We start from the raw sequence: 25368 nt of genomic DNA on the forward strand, positions 1-25368 counted from the left end.
AATAGTCTTTATGCATGCAAACAGGAAAGGGTGCGAGAAGAGAAGCAAGGCTGATCGGAGACTAAGAAGGGTGCAAGGGAATCAACACACAATAGCACTCTTCTCCAAAGACAAAAATGCTATTGGTGACTGTATAAAAACAACATTATCAGTGAAGGTACCAAACTAGCTGAACTTGGAAGTGAATAAATAACCTGCTCCAGAGAGGATTTGGTTGCTGACGAAAGGAAGGGAGGAAATTGTAGAAGCTATGGCCATAACTTCCCAAATATCAGGAGTGGTGCTTAGCAGTGGAAAACTGTAATCATTACATCCTCATTGAATAAAAATGGTATGAGATTAGAAGGGCATTGGAGTAAAAAAAAACAATAAATAAGGGACAGAAACAAGTGTGACTGATTAAAGAAAGTTAACATAGAATTGTTCAATAAGGTAAGCATGTGCATCTAATGACAGGGTTTTTTCAAATCAAAGTAACAGATGATTTAGGAGGGAAATGCAGTTGCTGTGCTAAATATGGGCTTTTGTTCTTTCATCAAGATTGAAAGCCTTTAAATAAAAGGGGACATTACTGTGTAGATAGAAAACTGCCAATAGGAAACTGGGAGTACAAATTAGAATTTCTCCAAGCGGCATGAATTACACATTGAAGTCAGTATTAATAATGTGGAAATGGCAAATAAAGTTTAATACAAAGAAATATGAAGAATTACATGTTGGAAGAAAGATCAAGAAAATATACAATAAAAAGTGCACACAAAGAACACAGAGATTGGAAGTATGTGTACACAATTCATTTGAAAGTGACAGGCCATGGAGAGAAAATACAGAATCGTCCACTTTATAAATAGAGTAATAGGATTTTTAAAAAATCATGATTCATTTTTATAAAATGCTGATTCAGCAACAACTGAAGTTTTTAAGTGTCATTTTTTAGAAATGATATGAAGGCTTTACAGATTAAATTTCTTAAAATGATTCCAGGATGAGGGGCTATTATTTTGTGGATAGACTGCCGAAGCTGGGTTTGCCTGGAACAGGCGTGATTAGAGGGCAACTGTTCTCACTGGATGATGGGTCAAGAACTCATGGATGTAGAATGGTCACAGTAGAAGTGACAAGAGTTTTTAAAAAATACAAGTGGAATGCACTGCTGAGTATAGTGGAAGCAGATTCAAATATAGCAATCAAAAAGGAGCAGGATAAATAAAAGAAAATAAATGGCAAGAGTTTAAGGGGGTACAGGGGAGTGTATCATTCCAACAAAGAGCCAATCCAGAGATGATAGGGCCCCTTCAGTGCTGAAATCATGAAACAGAAAATGCTTTCGATTTTTATAACGCTACAACAAGACCATAAGAAAAACACAAAATACCTTGCATAAAAATTTCCTGAACTTTTTGTTCTTTAACCCAGGCTTTCACTTCTTCATGAAGCGGGGGGTTGTCCCTGAGAACTGGGCTCAGACTGTCTACGTCATCCTTTTTAAAAATAACAAGGCTTTTGTTACTTTGAAAATTTCAGTAGAACTGCATTAATACTGAGCAAGCATTACTCATAGAAAATCCTACATACTTCTCAACCATAGATCTATCTAAAGACATTTAACCCATTACTTTTATGCATGCTTAATTTCTTTAACGGGTCTGCACTAATGGTGCTTGAAGTGGTTTCTGATCATTTATATTCCAACAGTAAAAAAAATGTTTAAATATTTTGTGACGAGATGTAATAGCAGGATATTGGAATCCTTCAAAGAGTCAGCAATGGAACCCAACACTTATCAAACGACACCGAGATTTCAAATTTGTAGGACAAAGATTTCAATCAAGAGTCATTTCTCTTTTCAACTTACAAGAATGTGCCAAATGGAATAGGATTCACATAGTTCCAGCCACAGAGAGGAATTGGGGGCGTGTGGGGGTGGGGGCGGAGGGGAGTGAAATGAGAAAGTGAAACAAAAATACTGTACTGTTCTAAAATCTTCTGATTTTATCAATTATATTAACTTAAGATTCAAATGTTAGCTTCCTGGTTGATACTCAAGGACTGCCCGACATTGAGTTCAATCAAGCCTTCAACTTGCATTCAATCTGATCATGGTTGATCCACCCAGAACAACTGCAACCTTGCTTCTCTTTATTTCTTAATCCAATGCACTTGCAATAAAGACCTTTATGTTTTTATCCTTCCGAAACACTTGCTGAGCCTGCCTGCTTACTTTTTTGCGATTCGTGCAAAAGAAACTTAGAACCCTGTTCATCAGCAAATTTTCTTTAACTAAAACCTTCCAACTTGGAGAGTATTTAGACTTGGTGGATGCATAAAATTAATCCAAAGCTGGGATTATTGTCAAAGCTCTAAGGTATTGCCTATTTTGAAATACCAGCCGTGCATACGCACACCAGACTCTTTGTGTGCCTGCGCTTAGGGCTAGGGGAGGATTGGGAGTTCAGATGAATGATCCACCAGGCTAGGAAGCCTCCCCAGGGATCAGCGGCAGCGGTGGGGACATGTCGGGGACTGATGGCGGCGATTGGGAGGTTTCGATGATTGGTGGTGGCATTGTGGCCAGTATTTTTTTGGTGAGAATTAAACATTATTTTAAGGCTTAAAAAGCCTTCCCTTATTGTTTAAACATTGATACAAGTGATTTGCTGTTGCTACTGGGCTGTTTTTTTAAAAAAAACAATCAGTTATCCGAAAAATAATTTATCCAACATATTGGATGCTTAAAAATGTTTCAAATCTATCAAATAAAAACATGGAAACATTAAATAATTTAAAAGATTAACTATGTGATTTATTTTATTTCATTTTTCTTCTCAGTCTTACAATTCCAATTTTAATGAATGGGCTCTCAGATCCTGTTGAAGTGTTCTAACCAAATCTATTGTGGCAGTCCAGTGATGAAGTGCAAATTCTCAACTGTAGATTACCTAATTAATTCAAGACTTCAACATCTGCATGGCCACCCTGAAAATACATTTCGGTTGAGAAATACTATGTTCCAAGGGGTGGTATTAAGCCCAGATATATTGGGGTGCAATCCAGGTCACTTGTCAGTATCTCATTAAGTTTGACAATGATCCATTGACAGCTAATATTTTTCCAATTCTCTTCCATGATCCGAGATCCATGGTTACTCTTGCAGTATGGAAAATGTTGTCAGCTGAATATAAATAATTTTTATCATCCTCTCATATTCTCCCTCAGAGACAAAAGAAACGATTAATTTTGAAGGGATGGTTGAAATAAAGGGAGGAGGCATGGGAGGAACTGCAGAAATGTACAATGGTTCTTTGAAATTAGTAGAATAATTTGAGGATGTTATAAAACACACCAATCCTTGACTTTATTAGATGCATAGAAAACAAGAGAAACATTATTTGTCATTTAAATTTTATCCTCCTAAAACTTCAGACTCCATTTGGAATTGTGTCCCATTCTGAGCAATATCATGAGGTGGATGTGTATCCAAATATACTTAAGAAGTAAATGCAAGACTAAACACCTTCTCAATCTTACTATGTTATTCAGTAAGATCATGGCTGGTCTTACATTTCATCTATTTTCCTATCCAATTCCCATAACTGATTTCCAAGTGCCCAAGAGAATACGTCAACCTCCAGTCTCAAGCTGAACACCAGCTGGAGCTGAAAGTTTATCGAGGAGCAAATTCCAAAATGGAAATCATTGAATTCAGAAATTTCTTATCTCAACTCTTATCCTGAGACAAAGTTGTGCAGTGCGAGATTATTTAGCTTGAGGAAAAATACCTTCTTACCATCTACTCCTCAGAATCTCATTTCTCATTATTCTTTTGCTTGCATCAAAATATTACACAATTTTATCAAGGCTTTCTCATGCACTTCAAACCCCCTTTAAAAAGAAGTCATCATAGCTTCCCAGCACCTAATTTGCTATACTGGAACATTTACCTGATGCCTTCCCAGCACCTAATTTGCTATACTAGAACATTTACCGGATGCCTTCCCAGTACCTAATTTGCGATACTAGAACATTTACCGGATGCCTTCCCAGCACCTAATTTGCGATACAAGAACATTTACCTGATGCCTTCCCAGCACCTAATTTGCGATACTAGAACATTTACCGGATGCCTTCCCAGCACCAAATTTGCGATACAAGAACATTTACCTGATGCCTTCCCAGTACCTAATTTGCGATACTAGAACATTTACCTGATGCCTTCCCAGCACCTAATTTGCGATACAAGAACATTTACTGGATGCCTTCCCAGTACCTAATTTGCAATACTAGAACATTTACCTGATGCCTTCCCAGCACCTAATTTGCGATACAAGAACATTTACCTGATGCCTTCCCAGCACTTAATTTGCGATACTAGAACATTTACCTGATGCCTTTATTGAAGTAGCACAAGATTCCTCTGTATATCAACATTATTCAGTAGTTTCTCACTGTTTAGAAATATATTCTGTTATTTCCACAATCAGAATAACATAATTTTAACAGAATAATCCCTATCTGCTATCCTCTTGCCCATTAGTTTAATGCATGCCTCCACATCCTCTGAATAATTTGCTTTTTCACAGAGAAAATTTGAACATATTCAACTCAATCTTTTTGTCCAACCATTCATTAAAGTTGTATAGTTGAGACGATCAGTACAAAATCTGTGTCACTCCCATTTAAAACAATTGTTACACTGAAATATTTCTTCTGTTTATTTTTCAAATTGGTGAATCTTAACTATGCTAATACAGTGCAACTCCAATCAACCCAAATCAGATTCTCTGAAATTCTCATTTATCCAATTTTTTTTTTTTAATTTTGATAAATGAGGATATCTGAAACAAATCAGAAATCCTTAAACATTGGATATGAGGCTTATAATGAGGCTGAAAAATGGGGGTCAACTTGCACACCAAAATATATGGTTTATTCCATCTGCCAATGCTCTGTCCATATTACATCCTACAGCCTAAAAGTATCCTCCTCACTAGCAATACCACAACCAGTTCTTGTGACATCTGCAAAATTAATCATACCTCCCGCATTCATATTCAAATTATTAAATGTTTCAGCACAGACCTGAATTGAACACAATTGGACAACAGACCTGGTCACTCTCTGCTTCCTATTACCAAGCTAATTTTGGACCTAATTTGCCAACTTCCCATGGATCCTAACATTTTGGATCAATCTTGATTCATAACCTCAGTGAAGTCCAATAGGTAACATCAACCTAGCTGATGCTTTGTTAACTATTCATTCAAATTAATCAGATAAAATCTCTCCCTAAAAAGGAAATGTTAACTATGTTTGATTATTCTCAGCTTTTGAAGTTGAACTTAAACTATGTTCAAATATACATGCACACTGCTATTCCTGCACAAAATTTACATTTTTTTAGATAACTGTCAGGTCATGTTTCATCTCAGGAGACTGTGGATGGTAGAATCTAGAGCAAGAAGAGTTGAAGTTTCTGGTTGAGACACTCTTCAAAGTGGTGATGGAAGATTCAGAAGAGGGGAAAGGGGTAGAAGGAAAAAAAGGGACAGATGGAACCAGGTGGGGCAAAACAGAGAAGAACTTGGAGCAAAGATGAAAAGCAAAGGTTACTAAAACTGAGTAGGAGCACCACAGCTACCAGAGCCAGGCAGGAGCACGAGCACAAGGGCTGCCAGGTGGGTGCAAGTGCTGGAATATTGAGCAAACAAATAATTGTTGGTGGAACTCAGCAGGTCCGAGAGCATTCATAAGTAAAAATTGTTAAAATTTCAGGTGTGAACCTTTAATTAAGGCTAATATGCATTTGTTAAAATTGCACATAATCAAGAGGAAGGAGCTGCCCAGAGGTGATGGAGTCTAGAAGTTATGAGGTGATGTGAGAGGTAGAGAGACAGACCATTAGGGTTGAGGAAGTTAGAGAAAGAAAAAAATAAGTAGATAAAGATGAGATGGGAACAGTGGAATCAGATGGGGGGTAGGGTTTACTTAAAATAGGAGAAGTTAATGTTCATACCATGAGGCTAATGGTGCCCAGGAGGAAGAGGCAATTAGAAGTCAAAAGGTTGCCAAATTTTGGAATCTGATTAGAAGGCAACCTGGCTCCATCTGCCCATCTCTTCCTCCTCACCTGAATTCTACCTGTCACTTGTCAGTTACTGCCTCTTCCTCTCCTTTTTTTACACACCTAGCCCTGATGCAGATCTTGACCTGAAACATCAACTATTTCTTTCTCCCCACAAATGCTGCTCGACACACTTGGGCTCCTCCAGCAGTTTTTTTTTGCTCCACAATTCTAGCACCTGCAGCTCTTCTTCAGTTTACTAATAAAGTTTATTTCTGTGTAAAATTTCTGCCTATTTATTATATGTTTAATTTGAACATCGATCCTTGCACAATGTAACGCTTTATCTGACAGTATTTTATTCACACCACAGTTGCAGATTTATAAAACAGCTGTGGACGAGTGTGTCCCCACCAAATCGTTCAGGGGTTTCCACAACAAGTCAATGCTGGATGCCATCTCACTGACTCTACACAAAGCCATGGAGCACCTAGACAGCAAAGATGCTCTTCATCGACTGAAGTTCAGGATTCAACACCATTATCGCCTCAAAATTGATCAGCAAATTCCAAGACCTTGAACTGGATGCAATTGGATCATGGATTTCTTCACCTCCAGACCACAATCAGAGAGGATTGGTAGGAACATTTCCTCCACAGTCCCCATCAGTACGAAAGCATCACAGGGCTGCTCTATTCACTGTACACCTATCACTGTGTGGCTCAGTTCGACAACACAATCAACAAATTCACTGATAATACCATGGTGGTGGGTTGTATAAAAAGGGGGCAATGAGTCAGCATACAGGAGGGAAATTGAAAACTTGACTGCATGGTGCACCAACAACAACCTCACACTCATCGTCAATAAAATGGAGCGGATTGTTGACTTCAGGGTGGGAAAACCAGAGGTGTACGATCCAGTGATCTTTGGGGGAATCAGAGGTGGAAAGGGTGAGCAAATTTAAGTTCTTGGGAGTCACTACTCGGAGGATCTTTCCTGGACCCAACACACTAATGGCATCATGAAGAAAGCACGTCAGCACCTCTACTTCCTCAGGAGTCTGCGGGGGTTTGGTGTGACATCAGAAACCCTGGCAAATTTCTGCAAATGTACGGTGCAAAATATGATGACCGACTGCATCCCTGAGCATTAAAGCCCTGCAAAAGGTAGTGGACACAGCCCAAGACATCACAGGCAAAACCCTCTCCACCATCAAAAGCATCTACAGGGAACGCTGCTCTCAGAGAGCAGCAGCAAACATCAAGGATCCACATCACCCAGTCTCTCTGCTACCATCAGGAAAGAGGTACAGGTGCTAGATGACTTACATCACCAGGTACAGGAACAGCTGCTACCCCTCCACCATCAGATCCTCATCAACAAACTCAATCATGGACTCATTTAAGGACTCTTACTTTGCATGTTATTGTTTCTCTGTATTGCAATGGTCAATTGTCTACATTTTTAAAATATGTTTACACGTGTAGTATTTTTGCACTACCAATATGTGGTAATTTTGCCTGGCCCACAGGAAAATGAATCTCAGGGTTGCATCTGATGTTATTGTGGTAAGTTCTTCATCTATTATGTATTTTCCAATTATTATGTCATTATGGAGTCTCAACTCTCATAACTTGACATTAGAATTGATCTACTCTGACAAAGGTGGGTCAGATATAAAGTGTGCAACCTTATTGTCTGGGTTTTCTGCAGAAAGACAAAATTTGGTATGTATAATTTAACAAATTTAGCCCAAATTCATGAACCTACAAGGAAGGCAGAACCTGAGTTGAGTTAGCTTGGATATTATGAATTTAAGTGAAATAAAACAAGCCCAAAATGCCTACCTCAGTTCCTTCTTAAGTTCCATCCTAGCTAGCTTATAATTCTCAATAGAAAAGCCAGATTTATTTGCTTCCTAGACTAATGCAAGGTGAACCCAACAAGGCAGTGGGACCAGACAACATACCTGGTTGGGTACTGTGCAGACCAACTGACAGAGGTCCTGACAGTTATCTTCAACACATCACTGCAGCAGTCAATTGTCCCTGCCGGTTACAATTAGCCAGCATCATATCGGTACCAAAGAGGGTGACAGAAAGAGGCCTCAATGACTACCGCCCAGTGGCACTGACCTCCACCATAATGAAATGCTTCGAGACAATGGAACCATTTCAATTTGCCTAGTGACAGAACAGTTCCACTGATTATGCTCTAGCCTTATCCCTCTGCTTCATCCTTTCCCCCCTGGAGAATGATGACTCACATGCCAGCTTGCTGTTTATTGACAGCTCAGTTTTTAATATAATTATACCTCAGAGGTTGGAGAAGCCATCCTCATTGGGACTCAACACCCCTCTTTGTAACTTGATTCTGGACTTTCTAATGGAAAGACCAGTCTGTCCAGGTTGGCAGCAGAACATCAAGCACCATCACATTGAGCACTGGTGCATCTCAGGGCTGTGTTCTCAATCCGCTCTTGTTCGCACTACTGATCCCTGACTGCATCGCCAGATACAGCTCCAATAGAGACATCAAGTTTGCAGATGGCACAACAGTAGTTGCCCTATCAACAACAACGATGAGAAATGGTGCCAAGTAACAACTCAAGTCTTAATGTGGACAAGACTGAGGCAATATTTGTGGACTTCAGTAGGACAGGGATGACCACCTTCCATTCGACGTTAATGGCTCGGTAGTGGAGAGTGTGGAGAACACCAAGTTCCTCGGTGTCCACATAAGGATTGACCTATCCTGGCACACAACATCTCCTCACTTGTCAGGACAGCCCAACAGTGACTGACTTCCTGAAAAGACTGAGGTGGACAAGGCCACCATTTTGTCAACTTTCTACAGGCGGTGTATCAAGAGCATCCTGGCAGGCTGCATCACAGTATGCTACAGAGCATTAGATTAGAGGTCAATCAACAGGACCATAAAAGTGGAACAGAGGATCACTGAGGTCTCTCCCACCCCTCTCCCCTATCAATAGAATTTAGCAGGATCATTCTAAAGAGGGCTCACAAAAATTAGTGAGACCCCTAACACCCCACACACAGCACCTTCCAGCTACTCCCATTGGGAAAGAGGTACAAGAGTATCAGAGCAGACTCACCAGGGTGAGAAACAGTTTCTTCCCACAGGCAGCTGATGAACTGCTCATACAAACCGTCTGTGACTCAACTAACTATTTAACAATAATATTCATTTATTTCATTATTTGTATATATCTACAGTGCATATATTTTGTTTGTCTGCATGTGCACTATGTCTGTATGCACGCATGCAGTGTCTTGCGCTGAGGACTGGAGAATACTGTTTAGTTGAGTTGTATTTGTGCAATTGGATGATAAGCGGATCCCACGACATAGGGGATTATGGGTAAGGAAGATGGCCATTGCTCCCATACAATTCTGGCACCTGAGGGTATTGAATTCCATGAATTTGTTCCAGGAGATTCCCCAAATCTTCCCAGAAGATCTCACCTTAGGGCATGACCCAATCGAATGCAAAAAGGTCCCTATATCTTGACTGCATCAAAAACGTAAATTGGATAATTCAAATTTCATTTAATTTTTGAGGCTCCTTTTCTAATTTGTCCACCTCCCTCAAATATTGTCCAGATCGAGTAGACAAGGTTGTCCATTATATCTAGCCCTTTTTGTCCTGGCTATCGAACTGTTAGCGGAATTTATCCACCAAGATAAGGGGAGGCCTCTCACCCAATACAGCCCCAGCTCAAAATAAATTAATTCTGTTAACAATTAATAATAACATTTTAGAAACTTGGTCCCAGAGTGGGACCAAATATATCGAAGATTGTTTTGAGCAGGGATAATTTAGAGCATTTGAACAAATCCGGAGTAAATTTGAAGTTTTAAATGCATCCTTTTTCTGCTATCTTCAGTTAAGATCTTATTTAAGCGATAAATTAGGTCCAGCACTGGGCTTACCACAATGTACTGAAATAGAGACTCCAGTTTGAAAGGGGATCACAAAGAAATTGATCTCAAAATATATATTTCTTACTTCAGGTTGAAGCCTCTAAACAAGGGCTAGATAAGTCAAGAGAGAGAGAATCTGATTTAGGTAGAAATTGATCCATTTTGCTGGTCTGACCTATGTCGGGACAGCACTAGCAATATAGGCTGGTGTAATATAATTTTTTGCATCAGCTGTACCTTACTCCACCAAAATTAAATAAGTTGAAATCTGAATTCTTTTGTTTTCCTGACATCAAGGGAGAGGTTATTATCCTGACATCATGCCACCAAGCATTCTCTTTTCCTGCTGAACTGAATTATCATTGTTGAAGATCTGGAAAACTATGGGGTGTCATCTGCAAACCTTGTAGACTGAGATCAAGCAGTATTATCGAAAATATCAAAAATAATCTACAGATGCTGAAAATATGGCATAAAACAGAAAAAGTTAGAAATACTCAGCAGGACAAGGCAGCATCTGTGTGAAGAGAAACAATGTTAACATTTCAGTGCAAGGATCCTATCTAAATTGGCAAGGAGACAAAAGACATTTGTTACGTTACATGGAGGATGGAAGAAGGGAGATAATCTCTGATAGGGTAAAACTGGAATGACCATAGGGATAAATGGTAAAACAAAGTTATCTAATCAGTGAATTGATGAAAACAGGGGAAGAGCAGGAACATAGAAAAAGACTTGAAGATCTGAAATGCAGAGCAGGAAGACACACCTGCCAGATATAATTGGGTACATCTTGCACTTTCCACTCTCAAAGGAATAAAAGAACAAATAACCTGAGTTTACAGATTCTGTCTGTATCAGTTATCCACTGCAACATCGGCTCAGCTTGTTTTTGTTTTCCTTACTGACACTTTTTGCATCGAGAAGTGGAGGACATGTCCACCCATCGAGCTGGGCATATCTTTCTGATCTATGGCTTTTATGCTCACTTTCTTTAACTGCCCCCATTCACTCAATGACCAGATAACTATGTTTAGCTTACCCCCATGTTTATCCAACCAGATTATTTCCCTTCCACTACATGTAACAAGCTTCTAATCTCTCCTTCCTAGTTCTGATTACCATCTTTGGCCTGAAATATTGGCTCTATTTTGCTTTCAATAAACATGGCTTTTTTTTCATTTACAGAACTAGTTAGTTAAAAACTGACTGGCCACACCTTGAGCTATCTACATGGAAGTGAGTACAGTTAATATTTCAAGGGAGAAGGTGCTCAGAAATCTGAATGGTCTAAGAGTGGACAAGTCTCCCAGATGGATTATATCCTCAGGTTCTGACGGAAGTAGCCAATGAGACTGTGGAGGCATTGGTAATGATCTTTCAGGAAACAATAGTCCTAGAGCACTGTAAAAATCACAGATATTATCCTCCTATTCAAGAAGGGAGGGAGGCAGCAGAAAATAAATTATAAACCCATTAGCCTGATGTCAGTAATTGGGAAGATGTTGGAGTAGATTGTCAAGGATGAGGTGACAGAGTACTTGGAGGCACATGATAAGATAGACCAGCATGTTTTCCTTCATGGAAAATCTTGCTTGACAAACCTATTGGAATTCTTTGAAGAAATGACAAGCAGGTTGAATAGGGGAGATGCAGTGGATGTTGTGTTTTTGAATTTTCAGAAGGCTTTTGTCAATGTGATGCACCTGAGACTACTTTACAAGAGCCCATGGTATAACAGGAAACACACTAGCGTGGTAAAATTAATAATTGGCAGGAAGCAGAGAGTTGGAATTCAAAGATCACATTCTGGTTGGCTATCATTTATTTGTGGTGTTCCACAGGGGTCGGTATTGAGGACGCTTCCTTTAATGTTGTTTATTAATGATATGGATTATGGAATGAATGGCTTTGTGGCCAAATTTACAGATGATATGAAGGTAGGTGGAGGAGCATGTAGTGTTGACAAAATGGGGATGCTGCAAAAGAACTTCAACAAATCAGGAGACTGCAAAGTGTCAAATGAAATGTAATGTCAGAAAGTGTAAGGACATACATTTTGCCAGAAAAAAAATAAATGGACAGAATGTGTTTTTAATGAGGAGAAAATTGAAAATACCAAGATGCAAAGGGACCTAGGGGTCCTCATGCAGGAGAATCTGAAGGTAAACTTCCATGTTGAGTCAGTGGTGAAGAAGGCAAATGCAATGCTGGCATTCATATCAAGAGGAATGGAAAACAAGAACAGGGATGTGATGTTGGAGCTTTATAAGGCACTGGTGAGACCTCACTTGGGGTATTGTGGACAGTTTGGGTTCCTCATTTAAGAAAGGATGTGCTGAAATTGGAGAGGGTTCAGAGGAGGCTCATGAGGATTCAAGGACAGGAGCAAAGAGGTTCTACTGCAGCTGTACAGGACCTTGGTCAGGGTTATATACAGTTTTATCCGAGGAAAGACATCCTTGCCCTAGAGCAGGGTTTCCCAATCAGGGGTGCAAGATAACATTTCAGTTTTTTTTATAAACCCATATTCCTTCAATTTGAATAATATGTCGGATGATGAAGAGCTGAAGGAAGATCTTATTGAACTGCGCACAAATCATGTTCTTGAAATCCAGTTTGAAAGCCAAACTTTGGAACAATATTGGTGTTCGGCAATGGACATGTTTCCAAGACTTTGTGAAAAAGCACCAACTGTGCTCATCCCATTCGCGACAACATACTTATTTTAGTGCTCTTTTGTCAATCAAGACAAAACCTAGAAATCGCTTGGGTGCACAGGCAGACGTGTGGACTACTATCAGCAACAAAGTGCCACATTTTGAAAGACTCTTAAGCAATAAACAGGAACAAAAGAGTCATTAAATTAAAATTGGCTTATGAACATTTGAACATTAGTTCTTCAATTTTTTTAAAGAAATTTCATGCATGGGTGAAAATTTAATTTTTTTGTAGGGTTTATGCTACTTTTAATTTGTTATAATATTTTTTCTTTTCCATATGTTTCATTTTTGTTTATATGATTAAAAATTGATTATACAAATTTGTTTTGGTCACCTTCACCTTTATTCTTAAATAAATTATTACTTTAAGGGGTGCGAGAACATATTAAAAATTTTTAGAGGTGCGGGGCATAAAAAAGGTTGGGAACCACTGCCCTAGAGGGAATGCAAAGAAGATTAACTGGATTGATACCAGGGATGGCAGGACTTAAATGCAAAGAAAGGCTTGATCGACTAGGCTTATACTGGCTGGAATTTAGAAGATTGAGGGGGGGATCTTATAGAAATATATAAAATTCTTAAGGGATTAGACAGGCTAGATGCAGGAAGGTTGTTCCTGATGTTGGGGAAAACCACAACCAGGGGACGCAGTTTAAGGATAAGGAGGACAGAGATAAGAAAAAAAAATTCTCTCAGAGAGTGGCGAGTCTGTGGAATTCTTTGCCACAGGAAGTAGTTGAAGCCAGTTCTTTATCTATATTTAAGAGAATGTTAGATTTGGCCCTTGTGGCTAAGGGGATCAGGGGTAGGGTGAGAAGGCAGGTACTGGGTACTGAGTAGATGATCAGCCATGATAAAAATGAATGGCAGTGTCAGCTTGAAGGACCAAATGGCCTACTCCTGCACCTATTTTCTATATTTCATAGGAGGAATGTTTTACATTTCTTGTCCTGTACTCTTGAGAATTTAGGAAAATGAAGGGGAAATCTCATTGAAACATTTCGAATGTTGAAAGACATAAACAGAGAAGATGCAGAAAGGTTGTTTCCTATGGTGGGAGAGTCTAGGACAAGAGAGCACAGCTTCAGGATTGAATGGCGTTCACTTTGAACAGAGTGAATCTGTGGAATTTGTTGCCACAGACGGTTATGGGGATGAGGCCATTTGGTGTATTTACGATAGAGATTGATAGGTTCTTGATTAGCCACGGCATCAAAGGTTCTGAGAAGGTCAGGCAGTGGAGCTGAGTGGGAAAATGAATCAGCTCATAATTAATTGGCAGGGCAATAGGCTAAATAGACTCAATAGGCTGCTCCAATGTCTTAATTGTCTTATGACTAGTCCATATCTTGGCCCCAAACAAGTCATAGGAGCACCATGTCATTCTTAAATCATAAGATGTCAGCAAGGCTGCCATAAAACCTACTCTGTCTATTCCTGCCATATTTTGAAATTTAACAGTTTCCAATCCTGGTGCTCTCACACACAAATTTCATATTATAGGAGGAATCCCAGCCCATTGTAACATAGGGTGTCACACTGTCATTTTTCGGAGGCACATAATAATACTGACATTGAACCGATAATATTTGGAAAAATTTTATATAACCTACAGTAATTCTATATCTATGACAGAATATCAATAGGGGTCAAAAAAAGGTGCACAGATGCACTCAGAATTGAAGGCTTGCAATCTTCACAACAAGAACGCAGTGGTATAGCTGCTGAGAACAGTTACATGATCTGTGCTCTGTAGTTTCAAGCAACATTAAAAGAGACAAGAAACTGCAAATGCTTAAAATTGGAGCCAAAAACATACTACTGGAGGAACTCAATGAGCAGTATCTGGGGAGAAAAGAATTGTTGACAATTCAGGTCAAGACCACTGAGTATGGAGAGAGAAAATGGCTGGTATAATGCAGGAAGACAAGGAGTAAGAAAGGGGCGATAAGGCAACAGGTGGACCGAGGAGGAGTGAAGGATCAAGGGCAGATGGAGCTAGATGGGAAAGAGAGAGAAAGAAGCTGAAGGCAGAGACAACACCAGGAGAGCAATAACAAAAAGGGTACCAATAATGGATTCTGATAAGGTGATAATGGGAAACTTTAAAGGAGAGATGAAGAGCAGATGGAAAATGGGATCCAGTGGATTAAATATATGGCAGTAGGTGGATGGAATTAGGAGGATGGGGAGAGAGATTAAAATGTGCAATGGACAATGAGGAGAGGTAATAGAAGAACAAAATTGGGAGAGGTGTATCAGCAAGAGTATGGAACACAGGATGAAGGTTACCTAAAAACAAAAAAAAAAATTCAATGTTCATACCATGAGGAATTGTTCTTCTAACTTTGGCCTTACTTTGGTTGCTGAGAACGACAAGAATGGATGAGATGACAGTTTATTGTCATGTGCTAAGTGAAATGTATGAATGTACTCTAATCCTTGGATACTATAACTATAGAGGTATGTAAAATACACATACAAAATGTATATTTCACAAGAGAAAAAATAAATATAGAGAGAATAAATAGTCACAATTGCAGTTAGTGTATGAATGTAATTTTACAATATTGTAGACATATCTAGAACTATCTGAAATAGAGTTATGGACATATCAGTATGGGAATGGGAATTGAAATGGGAATGGGTTGCAGGATAGCCATTTGATTATACCCCGAACTCCATCACCTCATATGCACTACCCAAGTTCAGTTTTATGTATTTCTTTAGGATCAGAATTGGGAGCACTGATATTGCTGATATACATTAATTACTTAGATATAGGTACGCAGGGCCAAATTTCTGGATTTGTAGACAACTCAAAGCTTGGAGAGTAATGAAGACCAAGATAAGCTGATGGAATGGGTGGGTAAAATTTAATGCAAGTAAATTTTGGGTGCAGGAATGGGGGAGACCTGAACATTTACAGAAATCAATGAAGGTAGGATGAGAAAGCAATGAATAAAGCATATAGAAGTCAGGCTGCAATTAAATTTGTAAAATATTAATTAAGCTACAACCAAAATATTGAATTTAATTATAGTCACCAGATCTGAAGGCCCAAGAAAGGATGTAGAAAAATGAGTGGTTTGGGTTGCCACAATGATTTCAATTACGAAGGTAAATCTGAGATTATTCCAACAAAAGCAAAGAAGCTTGAGAAAGTTGCCAGAAGCATACAAGACTGTGATCGGTTTAGATAAGATAAATTAATCGAAACACCATGCAGAAACTGCAAAATGGTCAAGGGTTATGAATAAAGATGTTAAGTTATTAAAGGGGGAAAAAAAAAGATTAATAGCATGAGCAGTGATATTCTGAAATCCAATGCCTCAAAATGAGGTGGATTCAGTTTATGGTTCTCATGAGGAATTAGATAAACATTTAAAAATAATAGTATATGCACTTAACATGAGTAAAAGAATGGAAAACACAATTTCTACCAAGAGCTGATAGATTCAATTCTATGATTCTATGTCAATTTCTTTTGCAAATAATACAATTTCAAATATCTGCAACAGGCCTAATTTTAAACCAAGTTGCCTTTTTGACTTAACTGTTCCTTTATAAACTAGAGTAAAAAATCTATATCATAAATCCAACACATTACATTGTTTCACTACTGTTAATCCCCAGCACTCAAAACCAAATAATTTTTTTATTCTGTGCATTACCCTTCAACATTTCGAGGAACATACAAGACAAATAAAATGAACAGTAAAATTCAAATACAACTTTGGTGTCAATTCTTAATTACATCTTAACCAAATTCTGAAGTCTAGTGCTAAATTATGTTGCTACATGTCAAATGTGTGTTTTTTTCGCCACTCAGTACCATAATTTTTAACAATATCAAGCAAAAGCAAATTCAGAATCTCCAATTTAAATTCACCTCTACCAAGAAAATTTTCACAACCAACTAAAGAGAGTGATAATCCAATAACTTCTTTTGATTCTTCGCTCCCCTTCATTAATGTCTAGTTTTCTTACCTGTGCCCATCTTCCTCTTGATAAATGATGTATGAAAGAGAAATCAAGACTCAGTAGGCTGAAAAATCTACTTTGACATCGCAAATATTTTACGAACAAACTATGTTAGATATTTAAAACCTCCTGCTGCTATTATTAAATTCCGTCATCCCTTTCTTATGGGGATGGTGGGCAAGAGAAGTTTGGTACAGTGGGATGGAGAAGAGAAAAGAGATTAAGTAAGCAAAAGGATATTTTAAAAGTCAAGACCTTAGATAAGCCACAAAATTTATGATTAACAGGTCAGCAATGATTCCCTCCCCTTTTATTCTTTGCAAGGCATTTGAAAAATCCACCATCTCTGCAAAACTTCAAATTCACTGGAGAAAATAAAATAAAAATACTGTAATTTTGAAAAATCCCCTGGTCTTCATTTGAACAAAATCAGATCCAAAGAGTTAGCCAAATATGATGAATCTGTGATGCACATTCATTTCAGTTTTATATCTCATTATGATTGAATTATTGTTTGTCATTTTATGATTCAAAAGAGATACAGTTAAAAAGTTCATAATTACAAAGAAGTTCACAATTACAATTTTATAATAGCTAGAAAATGACCAGGTAAGGAGGCAACAAAACATATACTGGCATGGCAAATAGGGTTGCGCTAAGAGCCTGATTGGGACACTGGCGTGGAAGGGAGTCAGGCTGGGCCAAGAGCCTGACCAGTCACTGGCGTGGAGGTGAGTTGGGCTGCGTCGAAGGCCTGACTGGTACACCAAGATGAAGAGCGGGTCAATGCCGCTCACTGCTGAGGCGACTCTCCCAAAGTGTCTCCTTATCCCTGCCTAGTAAAAGTCTTTATTTTTATTAGTATTAAATAGAATAGTAAGGCTTTATAGGTAAACTTGGGGGAGGGGGTTAATTATGACAGTGGCACTGTTAGTGTAATGGTTAGCACAACACTGTGACAGCATAATGACCTGAGTTTGAATTTAAATCCATGATCTCTGTAAGTGCCAGATAATAGGGATTTTACTGTAATCACCTCTGGCTGAAAGCAATGCAAAATTCTCCCTTCAAGCCCCAGCAATTACCTCTATTACTTCCTAGGATAGATTTCATCAGGTCCCTGGGATTTTATCCACATTAATGTCCATCAATATCTCTCACTCTGGGACTCACACATTCCAGATTATCAAAGTACATCTCCTCTAACTCCTCATCCTTCTCCCTGGTGAATACTGCCAAAGTATTCATTCAAATCCCTGAGGTAACCTACCCATTTCCTCACTACCCCCCACCCCCCCCCACCCCCCACCACCCACTTTGTTGATAATAGCCAGATCTATTGAAAAAGCTTTTCTTTAGTTCTGCTGGCCAGGGCCACTTCAAGTCCCTTTTTTGCCCTCCTAACTGCTTGCTCAAGCTCTCTCCTATATCCTTCATAAACATCAAAGGCTCACTGAATTACATTTTCCTATAAGTGACATGGTTCTTTTTTCAGATCGTGGCCTCAATTTCCTTTGTTATCCAAAGTACTCTAACCTTATCATCTTTGCTTCTTATGCATATCATGGCATTCTTACTGTTTTGCTTTTAAACATCTCCCCCTTATTGGAAGTTGGATTTTTTTCTACTAGCACCTACCCCCAATTTACTTCCACCATCTTATGTCTCCCAATCTAAGACCTGAACCCTTGGACCAACCTTATCCTTTTGCAATGGTTACCTTCAAGCTTACAAAAAGGTGGTCATTATTCACAAAGCGTTCCATCACCAATCTGTCCTAATTTCCTAAAATAATGGCAAGTACAGCCCCCTCCTCAGTTGTACTCTCCACAAACTACTTCAGTATATGCAGTTAAGTCCACCAATCATCTTATGCTCCTCTATCCATCCCTGGCTGTTTGGCCCATGAGAACCTCCTGCTCAACTTACAACATATGCATTTCTCTCTCCTCTTAACACGCAATTATTTTCAATCACTAGCATAAACCACCCAAAGTAGCGCTAGGAAGTCTCCCTACCAGGATACTGGCAATTATCCAGTTTAGGGGCAATGTGTCTTTCTTCTGCAGGTCATCCCTGACCCAGAAGAGATTCCAATTCTCTGAATCCCTGCACCGCTACATGTATTGGAATGTTCTGCCTTCCCATTTCTAAACACATTGCTTTGTGGCACAGAGAGCAATCTTAGTCTAAGACAGATCTGATGAACTATTGTTTAGTCTGCTCTGTGCACCAGAGATTGGAGTTAGTCCACACACTCTGGAATTTGGAAGAGCCCAAGTGGATGATAGTGAATAAATAGGAAAAATTAATATTTTGCTGGACTCAAGGGCAACTTAACAGAGCCAACAACTGATTTAAACATACCCAGGTGCAGAAATTTACTAACAAATGGGTGCAACTGGAAAAGAGAATGGGATACTAGTTGGTGTTATATTGCTCCAACCAAGTAGCCAACACTCCAATATTAATGTAACAAAACTGATCATTTTCAAATCTTTGTGATCTAATTTTTAAAATATACTAACATTTCATTACGTTCAAATACTTCATCATGGATTTTTGCTATTACAAAATCTTGAACACATTCTTACCTGGTAGACCTGGAAGGCGCTATCCCCAGGTATAAAATTCAGTTGTTTATCCACAAAGAATTCGATTGCAATTAACAAGTGAAGCTCAGTTTTTCCCACGACAGACTTGAATGTCTAAACAAAATGAGAAAATAACTAAGAAAGTTTGGTGCAGCAATAAACTGACTTTTTGAAGGGATTCAAAAACAACTGTAAGCCACTTCAATTAAAATATGCATAAAAACCAAAATATGCAATAACTTAAAACTAGTCGATTTCAAAGAGCTGAAAGATCATCAACCTAAAACAGGAAGTATAATTTCCTCTCTTACAAGACTGCCTGACCTGAAAAGTAGTTTGTTGGCATTTCAGATTTCCAGAATCCATTATACTGTTTTTACATTATAGACTATTTCAAGCATCCTAAAGGCAAACTACTAGTTATAAAGTCAGAAAGATGTAGTCAGGATAATGTGAACTATTTTGTAACAACATAAGAATTTACCCTTCTCACTGTAGTACAACACTGTGGGGCATATGTATATATATAGGAATGTGTGTGAACAGTTTCCTGAGATGATGGGAGACATCAGTAAGTAAAATCTCTTCTGTTATTTGAATCTTGCATCTCTAAATTATTTAAGAAGCCTCCCAAGTAACTCCAGAAACAACAATAGCCATACATCACAGAAATAAATATTATTACACTTTTGTCATTTTGCACCTCTTCATTCATGTGAATTCACGATCTCGTGAAAATAATTAAGTTGCCGGCATTTTTTTTTTACAATAAACTAAACATTTTTAAAAGAAAATTAAGTAGATGGAATCAAATTTTCAGTAAATCATTTTGTGATACAACTGGAAAACATGCAGAAAAAGTGCAAATCTCTTACACAAGAAGCAACCTCAACAAAAAGTAAGCAAGATTTAGATAGGACACTTCATCAGTTTTCATGATTTACAAAGCGAATCCAATTATATAGAGGGCCAACAGTCCATTATACCTGATGATAAACTATTGTTATTTGCCATACTAAATTTTAAAACTGGCAGTAACTTAAAACATATTTAGATTGTGTGAAAATCCTATCAATGGTGTCAAAAAATTCAACTCTCCTTGCAGCATTGTTTTACAACCTTTGGCACCAGGAAAACAAGCTGTAATGCTGAATAGTTTAGATATTATCTCGCTCTGTCAGGAGTTTGCAGAGGTTTGGCAAATTTCTACAGAGGTGTGGTGTGAAAAGTATGCTGACCTGCTGTATCATCGTCCAGAATTGGGTCACCATTACCCCTGATCGTAAAGCACTTCAAAAGATAGTGGACATTGCCCAGGACATCATAGGCAAAAAAAACCCTCCCCACTATCAAGAATATCTACATGGAACGTTGCTGTTGGAGGGCAGCAGGAATCATCAAGGATCCACACCACCCAGTACATGCCCTGTTCTTACTGCTGTCATCAGGAAAGAGGTATAGCTGCCAGAAGACTCGCACCACCAGGTTCAGGAATAGCTGCTACGCCTCCACCATCAGACTCTTCAACAACAAACTCAATCTGGGGCTCATTTTCTTAATTGTGCACTTTATTATTTTTTTAAAATTGTCTCTGTATTGCAGTTTGTTTACATTCATTACCTGTTTATGGTTCTTTATTTGTTTACATGTATACACTGTGTACAGCTTTTTTGTACTACTAATAAGTGGTAATTCTGCCTCCTCCACAGATAAAAGAATCTCAGGGTTGTATGCGATTTCATGTATGTACTTAAAAAAATCTGAATTTACTTGGGTTTCATCATGCTGAAAAAAAATGCTACTATAGCAGCAAAGACTCACATCTCACATTTGTAATTCAGCTCCTTCAGTCGAGTTTGATTCGAAGCTGAGATTAGGCCTGGAGCCAAGTGGTCCAGGCAAAATCCCCGATGGGACAGAGTGGGAAAGGATTTGGGCATCAAATGCTGCTTGACGGAACTATTGAGATACCTTCCATCAATTTGATGGCAGTTAAGAGGAGAGGGGAGTGGACACTAAACATCCAAATTGGATTTTTCTTGGTTTTTTTTGATGAGTGGGACGTAATTAGGCAACTTCCCACATCATCTACGATGGTGGTTTTCAAACTCTCCCCCCCAAACTCACATTCCACCTTAAGCAAACCCTACATTGTAAGTGCTCGGTGATTAATAAGGGATTACTTAAGCTGCTATGTGAATGGAAAGAAAAAGTTTGTAAACCACTGTTTTAATTGTACCTAACTGGCTCGTTATGTGCACGGTTTCATAACTCCAAAGGAAATGGGCCAATAACAATTGGATCTAGAGCAGTGGTTCTCCACCTTTCCTTCCCACTGACATATCACCTTAAGCAATCCCTTACTAATGTAGATAGGGATTGCTTAAGGTGGAATGTGAGTTTAGGGGGGGTAGTTTGCAAACCACTGATCTAGGATATGCCACAGCTTTAGCTGTACTAGAACAGTTTAGCTTTAGATGCAGCTAATTTTGGAGTGTCGGACTTCAGTACATTAACTGGTATATTGTTTGATTCCACAGATCTTGCTGCATCCACTGATCACAGACATATTTAAATGGGAAGATTTGGGTTTTGTGATATTGGGTGACTAAGACTTAAGCAAGTTGGATCATGCACATGGCAATTCTGGTTGAATATGGTTGTTAAAATTTCTGTTAGAACATGGCATGCTGTGGTCCACTGTCATTATGCCAGAACAAGCTCTACCTCTGAAACATTTGTTAAAGACTTACACAGCAGAACACCAGGCCAAAAACACCATGGAATTTTATATGAACAAAGACATGTTGCAACAAAAATATTATTTTTTTTTTGCTATCTTACAATCCTCATTCAGATTAATGGGGATGCAGCTCCAAGGAAAGATTTCCCAGAATAAAGTTTGATATCAGTAACTTTCAACTCTACTATTGTGGTCCAGCTGCAGTGTGCAGTAAAGAAGCAGCAGTGGAGAACAGCTACCAAGGTTGGGAACTCCTTTTCTGAGAGGGTGATAAATCTGTGGAATCCATGGCCATTGAAGCAGTGGAGGTGACCTCAATAAATATATTTAAATCAACGTTGGATAGATTTCTACACAGTAAGGGAATGAAGGGATATAGGGAAAAGGCAGTTAAGTGAAGCACATCATCAGATCATCCATGATCTAATTTATCTGTCCCTCACTGTTTACACAGTAAAATCCCTGTTATCCAGAATTCAAGCAACCAGCAAAAAAAAGTGGAAAATAAACAAGTTTTTTTTTTAAGTTTAGAATTGGCCAGTCAGTCTTGCCATTAGTTCACCAGTCACACAATCACAAGCAACCAGAAAATACACTTATGTGGCATCGACCAATCCCCATAAGGGGTTTTGACTATATGTGTTTCAAATAAGTCTCTCCTTAACCCGTTCAACCAATTTTTCTTCTGCTGCAACTTTTCTTGAATTACTGCAAGATGATCATTTCTTCTGTGCTCTTGATGATTAAAATCTACACTGTGGTTCAGGGAACGGCTCAATGAATACTTGAAAGGAGGGGTTCAGCAGAAATGATAATAATTTTCTATGGACAGCAGGAAGTTCCTCTCTAGATACACATACAAATTCTTTTTCTTTCTTGAAGGCAAAAATCACTATTACTGAATCTAAGGTCCTTTGCTACATCAGTCGGCCATAGCAATTCTTAAAATATTTATGGAATATTATTGATTTGATATTTACAGCAAATATTTCACGAGGCAGTTTTTTTTTAAATAAAATTCTTCATGAATTCAAACAAAGAGTTTGTCTAGATCAGACAATAACTGTACAACTGCATCACAATAAGGCCGTCATCCAGCATATTTTGGCGGCATCAATATTGTGCTTAACAGAAAAGATTCCAAAATGATATGTCATTTGGAATTGGACATCTATTAAGATGCTATGGCCAATGCACCACAGAAATATACGCCAAAACCAATAATTTCATGAGCAAGCCTATTCCTCAGGCAACAATCAAAATAGGCTCAATGAGTGGTGCAGAATAACATGCTGGTTGCAGTATAAAGTACATCTAAAACTGAAGTCCTAACATGGTGCAATTGTAATGGAGGTCTCTATTCATGCTTAGTTACATGAACAGCAAGAAACAGACAGACTTATGCGACTTCACAACAAATGATTCAAAGCTTACAGTTGTGACATGTCAGTCATAGTGTTGGGACAATTCAACTAACAGAAAAGAGGCTTAAACGCAACCCTATTCTCTGAGATAATGGAGCCTAACATGAATCTATACGAGGCTGAAGCCTGTAGCATTTCTAGCTAAAGATATTTCTAATCAGACATCCCATCCATCTTGGTTCCCTCATCGTAACAGAAGCCATTATTCAGCCAATTTACTTGATACTAGTGATTCACAAAATGGGCTAATGCCGCCCCCACCCCCATGGGTGGTATAAAGATTCAAGGGGGTAGTGAGGGAAAATGGGACAGTCCAAACCTTGAGTCTTGTTATTATTCAATCTGCTCAAAAGTTTAACGAAGAAGCCAATGCAGTAATCTTCTGGCCAGACTCGAGGTGGCAGTAGTGAACAACATAAATGGAGACAAGGTGTTCTCACAAGAGCTGGCCTTGGGGGCCGCCATGTTGCACTGGCGTCACTACCCACTTCTCAGCACTGCCACCATTCCCCTTCTCAGCGCCGCCACTATCCCCCACTCAGCGCCGCCACTATCCCCCACTCAGTGCCGCCACAATTCCCCGCTCAGTGGTGCCATCACTAACCTCCCCATTCAGTGTCGCCATTAAACTCCCCACTCCGCTCAGCGCCACCACTAAACAGCTCTCACTCCGCTCAGCACCACCACTGATCCCACCGCATTCAGCACCGCCACCTAAGCCCCCCACCCAACTCAGTGCTGCCACTAACCCCCTGCCAGCACTGTTGTATGGAGTGGGAGTGGAGCACTTGGGGTGTGACCTGGAGCCCAAGGGGACGGCAGCCTGAAAAAGTTTGGGAACCACTGCTTAATACAGTGCCCTCCATAATGTTTGGGACAAAGACACATTTTTTCCTTTATTTGCCCCTCTGCTCCACAGCTTTAATTTGTAATCAAACAATTCACATGATTAAAGTGCAGATTCCAAATTTTATTCAAGAGTATTTGTGTACATTTTGGTTTGACCATGTAGAAATTTCAGCACGTTTTATACATAGGTCCTCTTATTTCAGGGAACTATAATATTTGGGATAATGCAATGATGTATACAGGTATATTAAAGTAGACGTATTCAGAACTTTGTTTAAGATCATTGTCTTGCTGTAGGATGAAGCGCCATGCAATGAATTTGGAGGCATTTGCTTAAACTTGAGCAGGTGAGATATTTCTAAACACCTTAAAATTCATTTTGCTACTGCCATCAGCAGTTACATCATCAATGAAGTTAAGTATGCCAGTACCTGTGGCAGCCGTACATGCCCAGGCCATAACACCCCTACTGCCATATTTTACAGATGAGGTGGTACGCTTTGGATCTTGGGCAGTTCCTTTTCACCTCCACACTTTGCTTTCGCCATCACTCTCATACTTGTTCATCTTGGTCTCATCTGTCCGCAAGTCCTTTTTCCAGAATTCTGCAGAGTTTTTAAATACCATATTTGATAGCATACAAGCACCTGCCTCCCCACCCCCCCCCAACTTCTGCCTCCCCCCCCAAAAAAGACACCTCAAAACTAACCCAGTGTCTTATACACATTTTGGAGCTGCCATTTTAGGCATTGTAGAGGAGGCATTCATCAACAAGATGGCGACTGCAAGCAAGCGCTCAAGCTACAAAATTTGCAAACTAAAAGTTGTAACTTATGCTGAGGAGCACAGTAACATGGTGGCAACTAACATTTTTGGAGCACAGCCTAAAGCAAAAATGGTACATGCATGGAGAAAGCAAGAAAAACTGTGAAAGGCTGCTAAAAAGGGTAAACATAACGTTCAATGTCCAGCCTCATGCTGGCCACAATTTGAGGAGTTAAAAAGACTGGGTGCTAAAATGAGTGGAATTAATAATGCTCTTG

At 39.0% G+C, this 25368-nt stretch overlaps 1 protein-coding gene across 9 annotated transcripts in view; it reads right to left on the reverse strand.

Moving 5' to 3' along the window:
• Nucleotides 1-25368, reverse strand: part of jmjd1cb (jumonji domain containing 1Cb) — a 251954-nt gene that overhangs the window by 99679 nt on the left and 126907 nt on the right. For 7 of the 9 annotated variants that reach the window (XM_069900764.1, XM_069900771.1, XM_069900765.1 and 4 more), the window contains 2 exons: nt 19310-19423; nt 1376-1481 (listed from right to left, as the gene is read on the reverse strand). In XM_069900764.1, the coding sequence (XP_069756865.1) occupies nt 1376-1481; nt 19310-19423 (220 nt within the window). Of the gene's footprint in view, nt 1-1375; nt 1482-15056; nt 15077-19309; nt 19424-24756; nt 24856-25368 lie in introns of those variants that run through there. The other 2 variants (XM_069900768.1, XM_069900770.1) reach the window with 2 other exon arrangements.

Source organism: Narcine bancroftii, chromosome 10, assembly GCF_036971445.1.
Source record: "Narcine bancroftii isolate sNarBan1 chromosome 10, sNarBan1.hap1, whole genome shotgun sequence".
NCBI classification, from domain to species: domain Eukaryota; kingdom Metazoa; phylum Chordata; class Chondrichthyes; order Torpediniformes; family Narcinidae; genus Narcine; species Narcine bancroftii.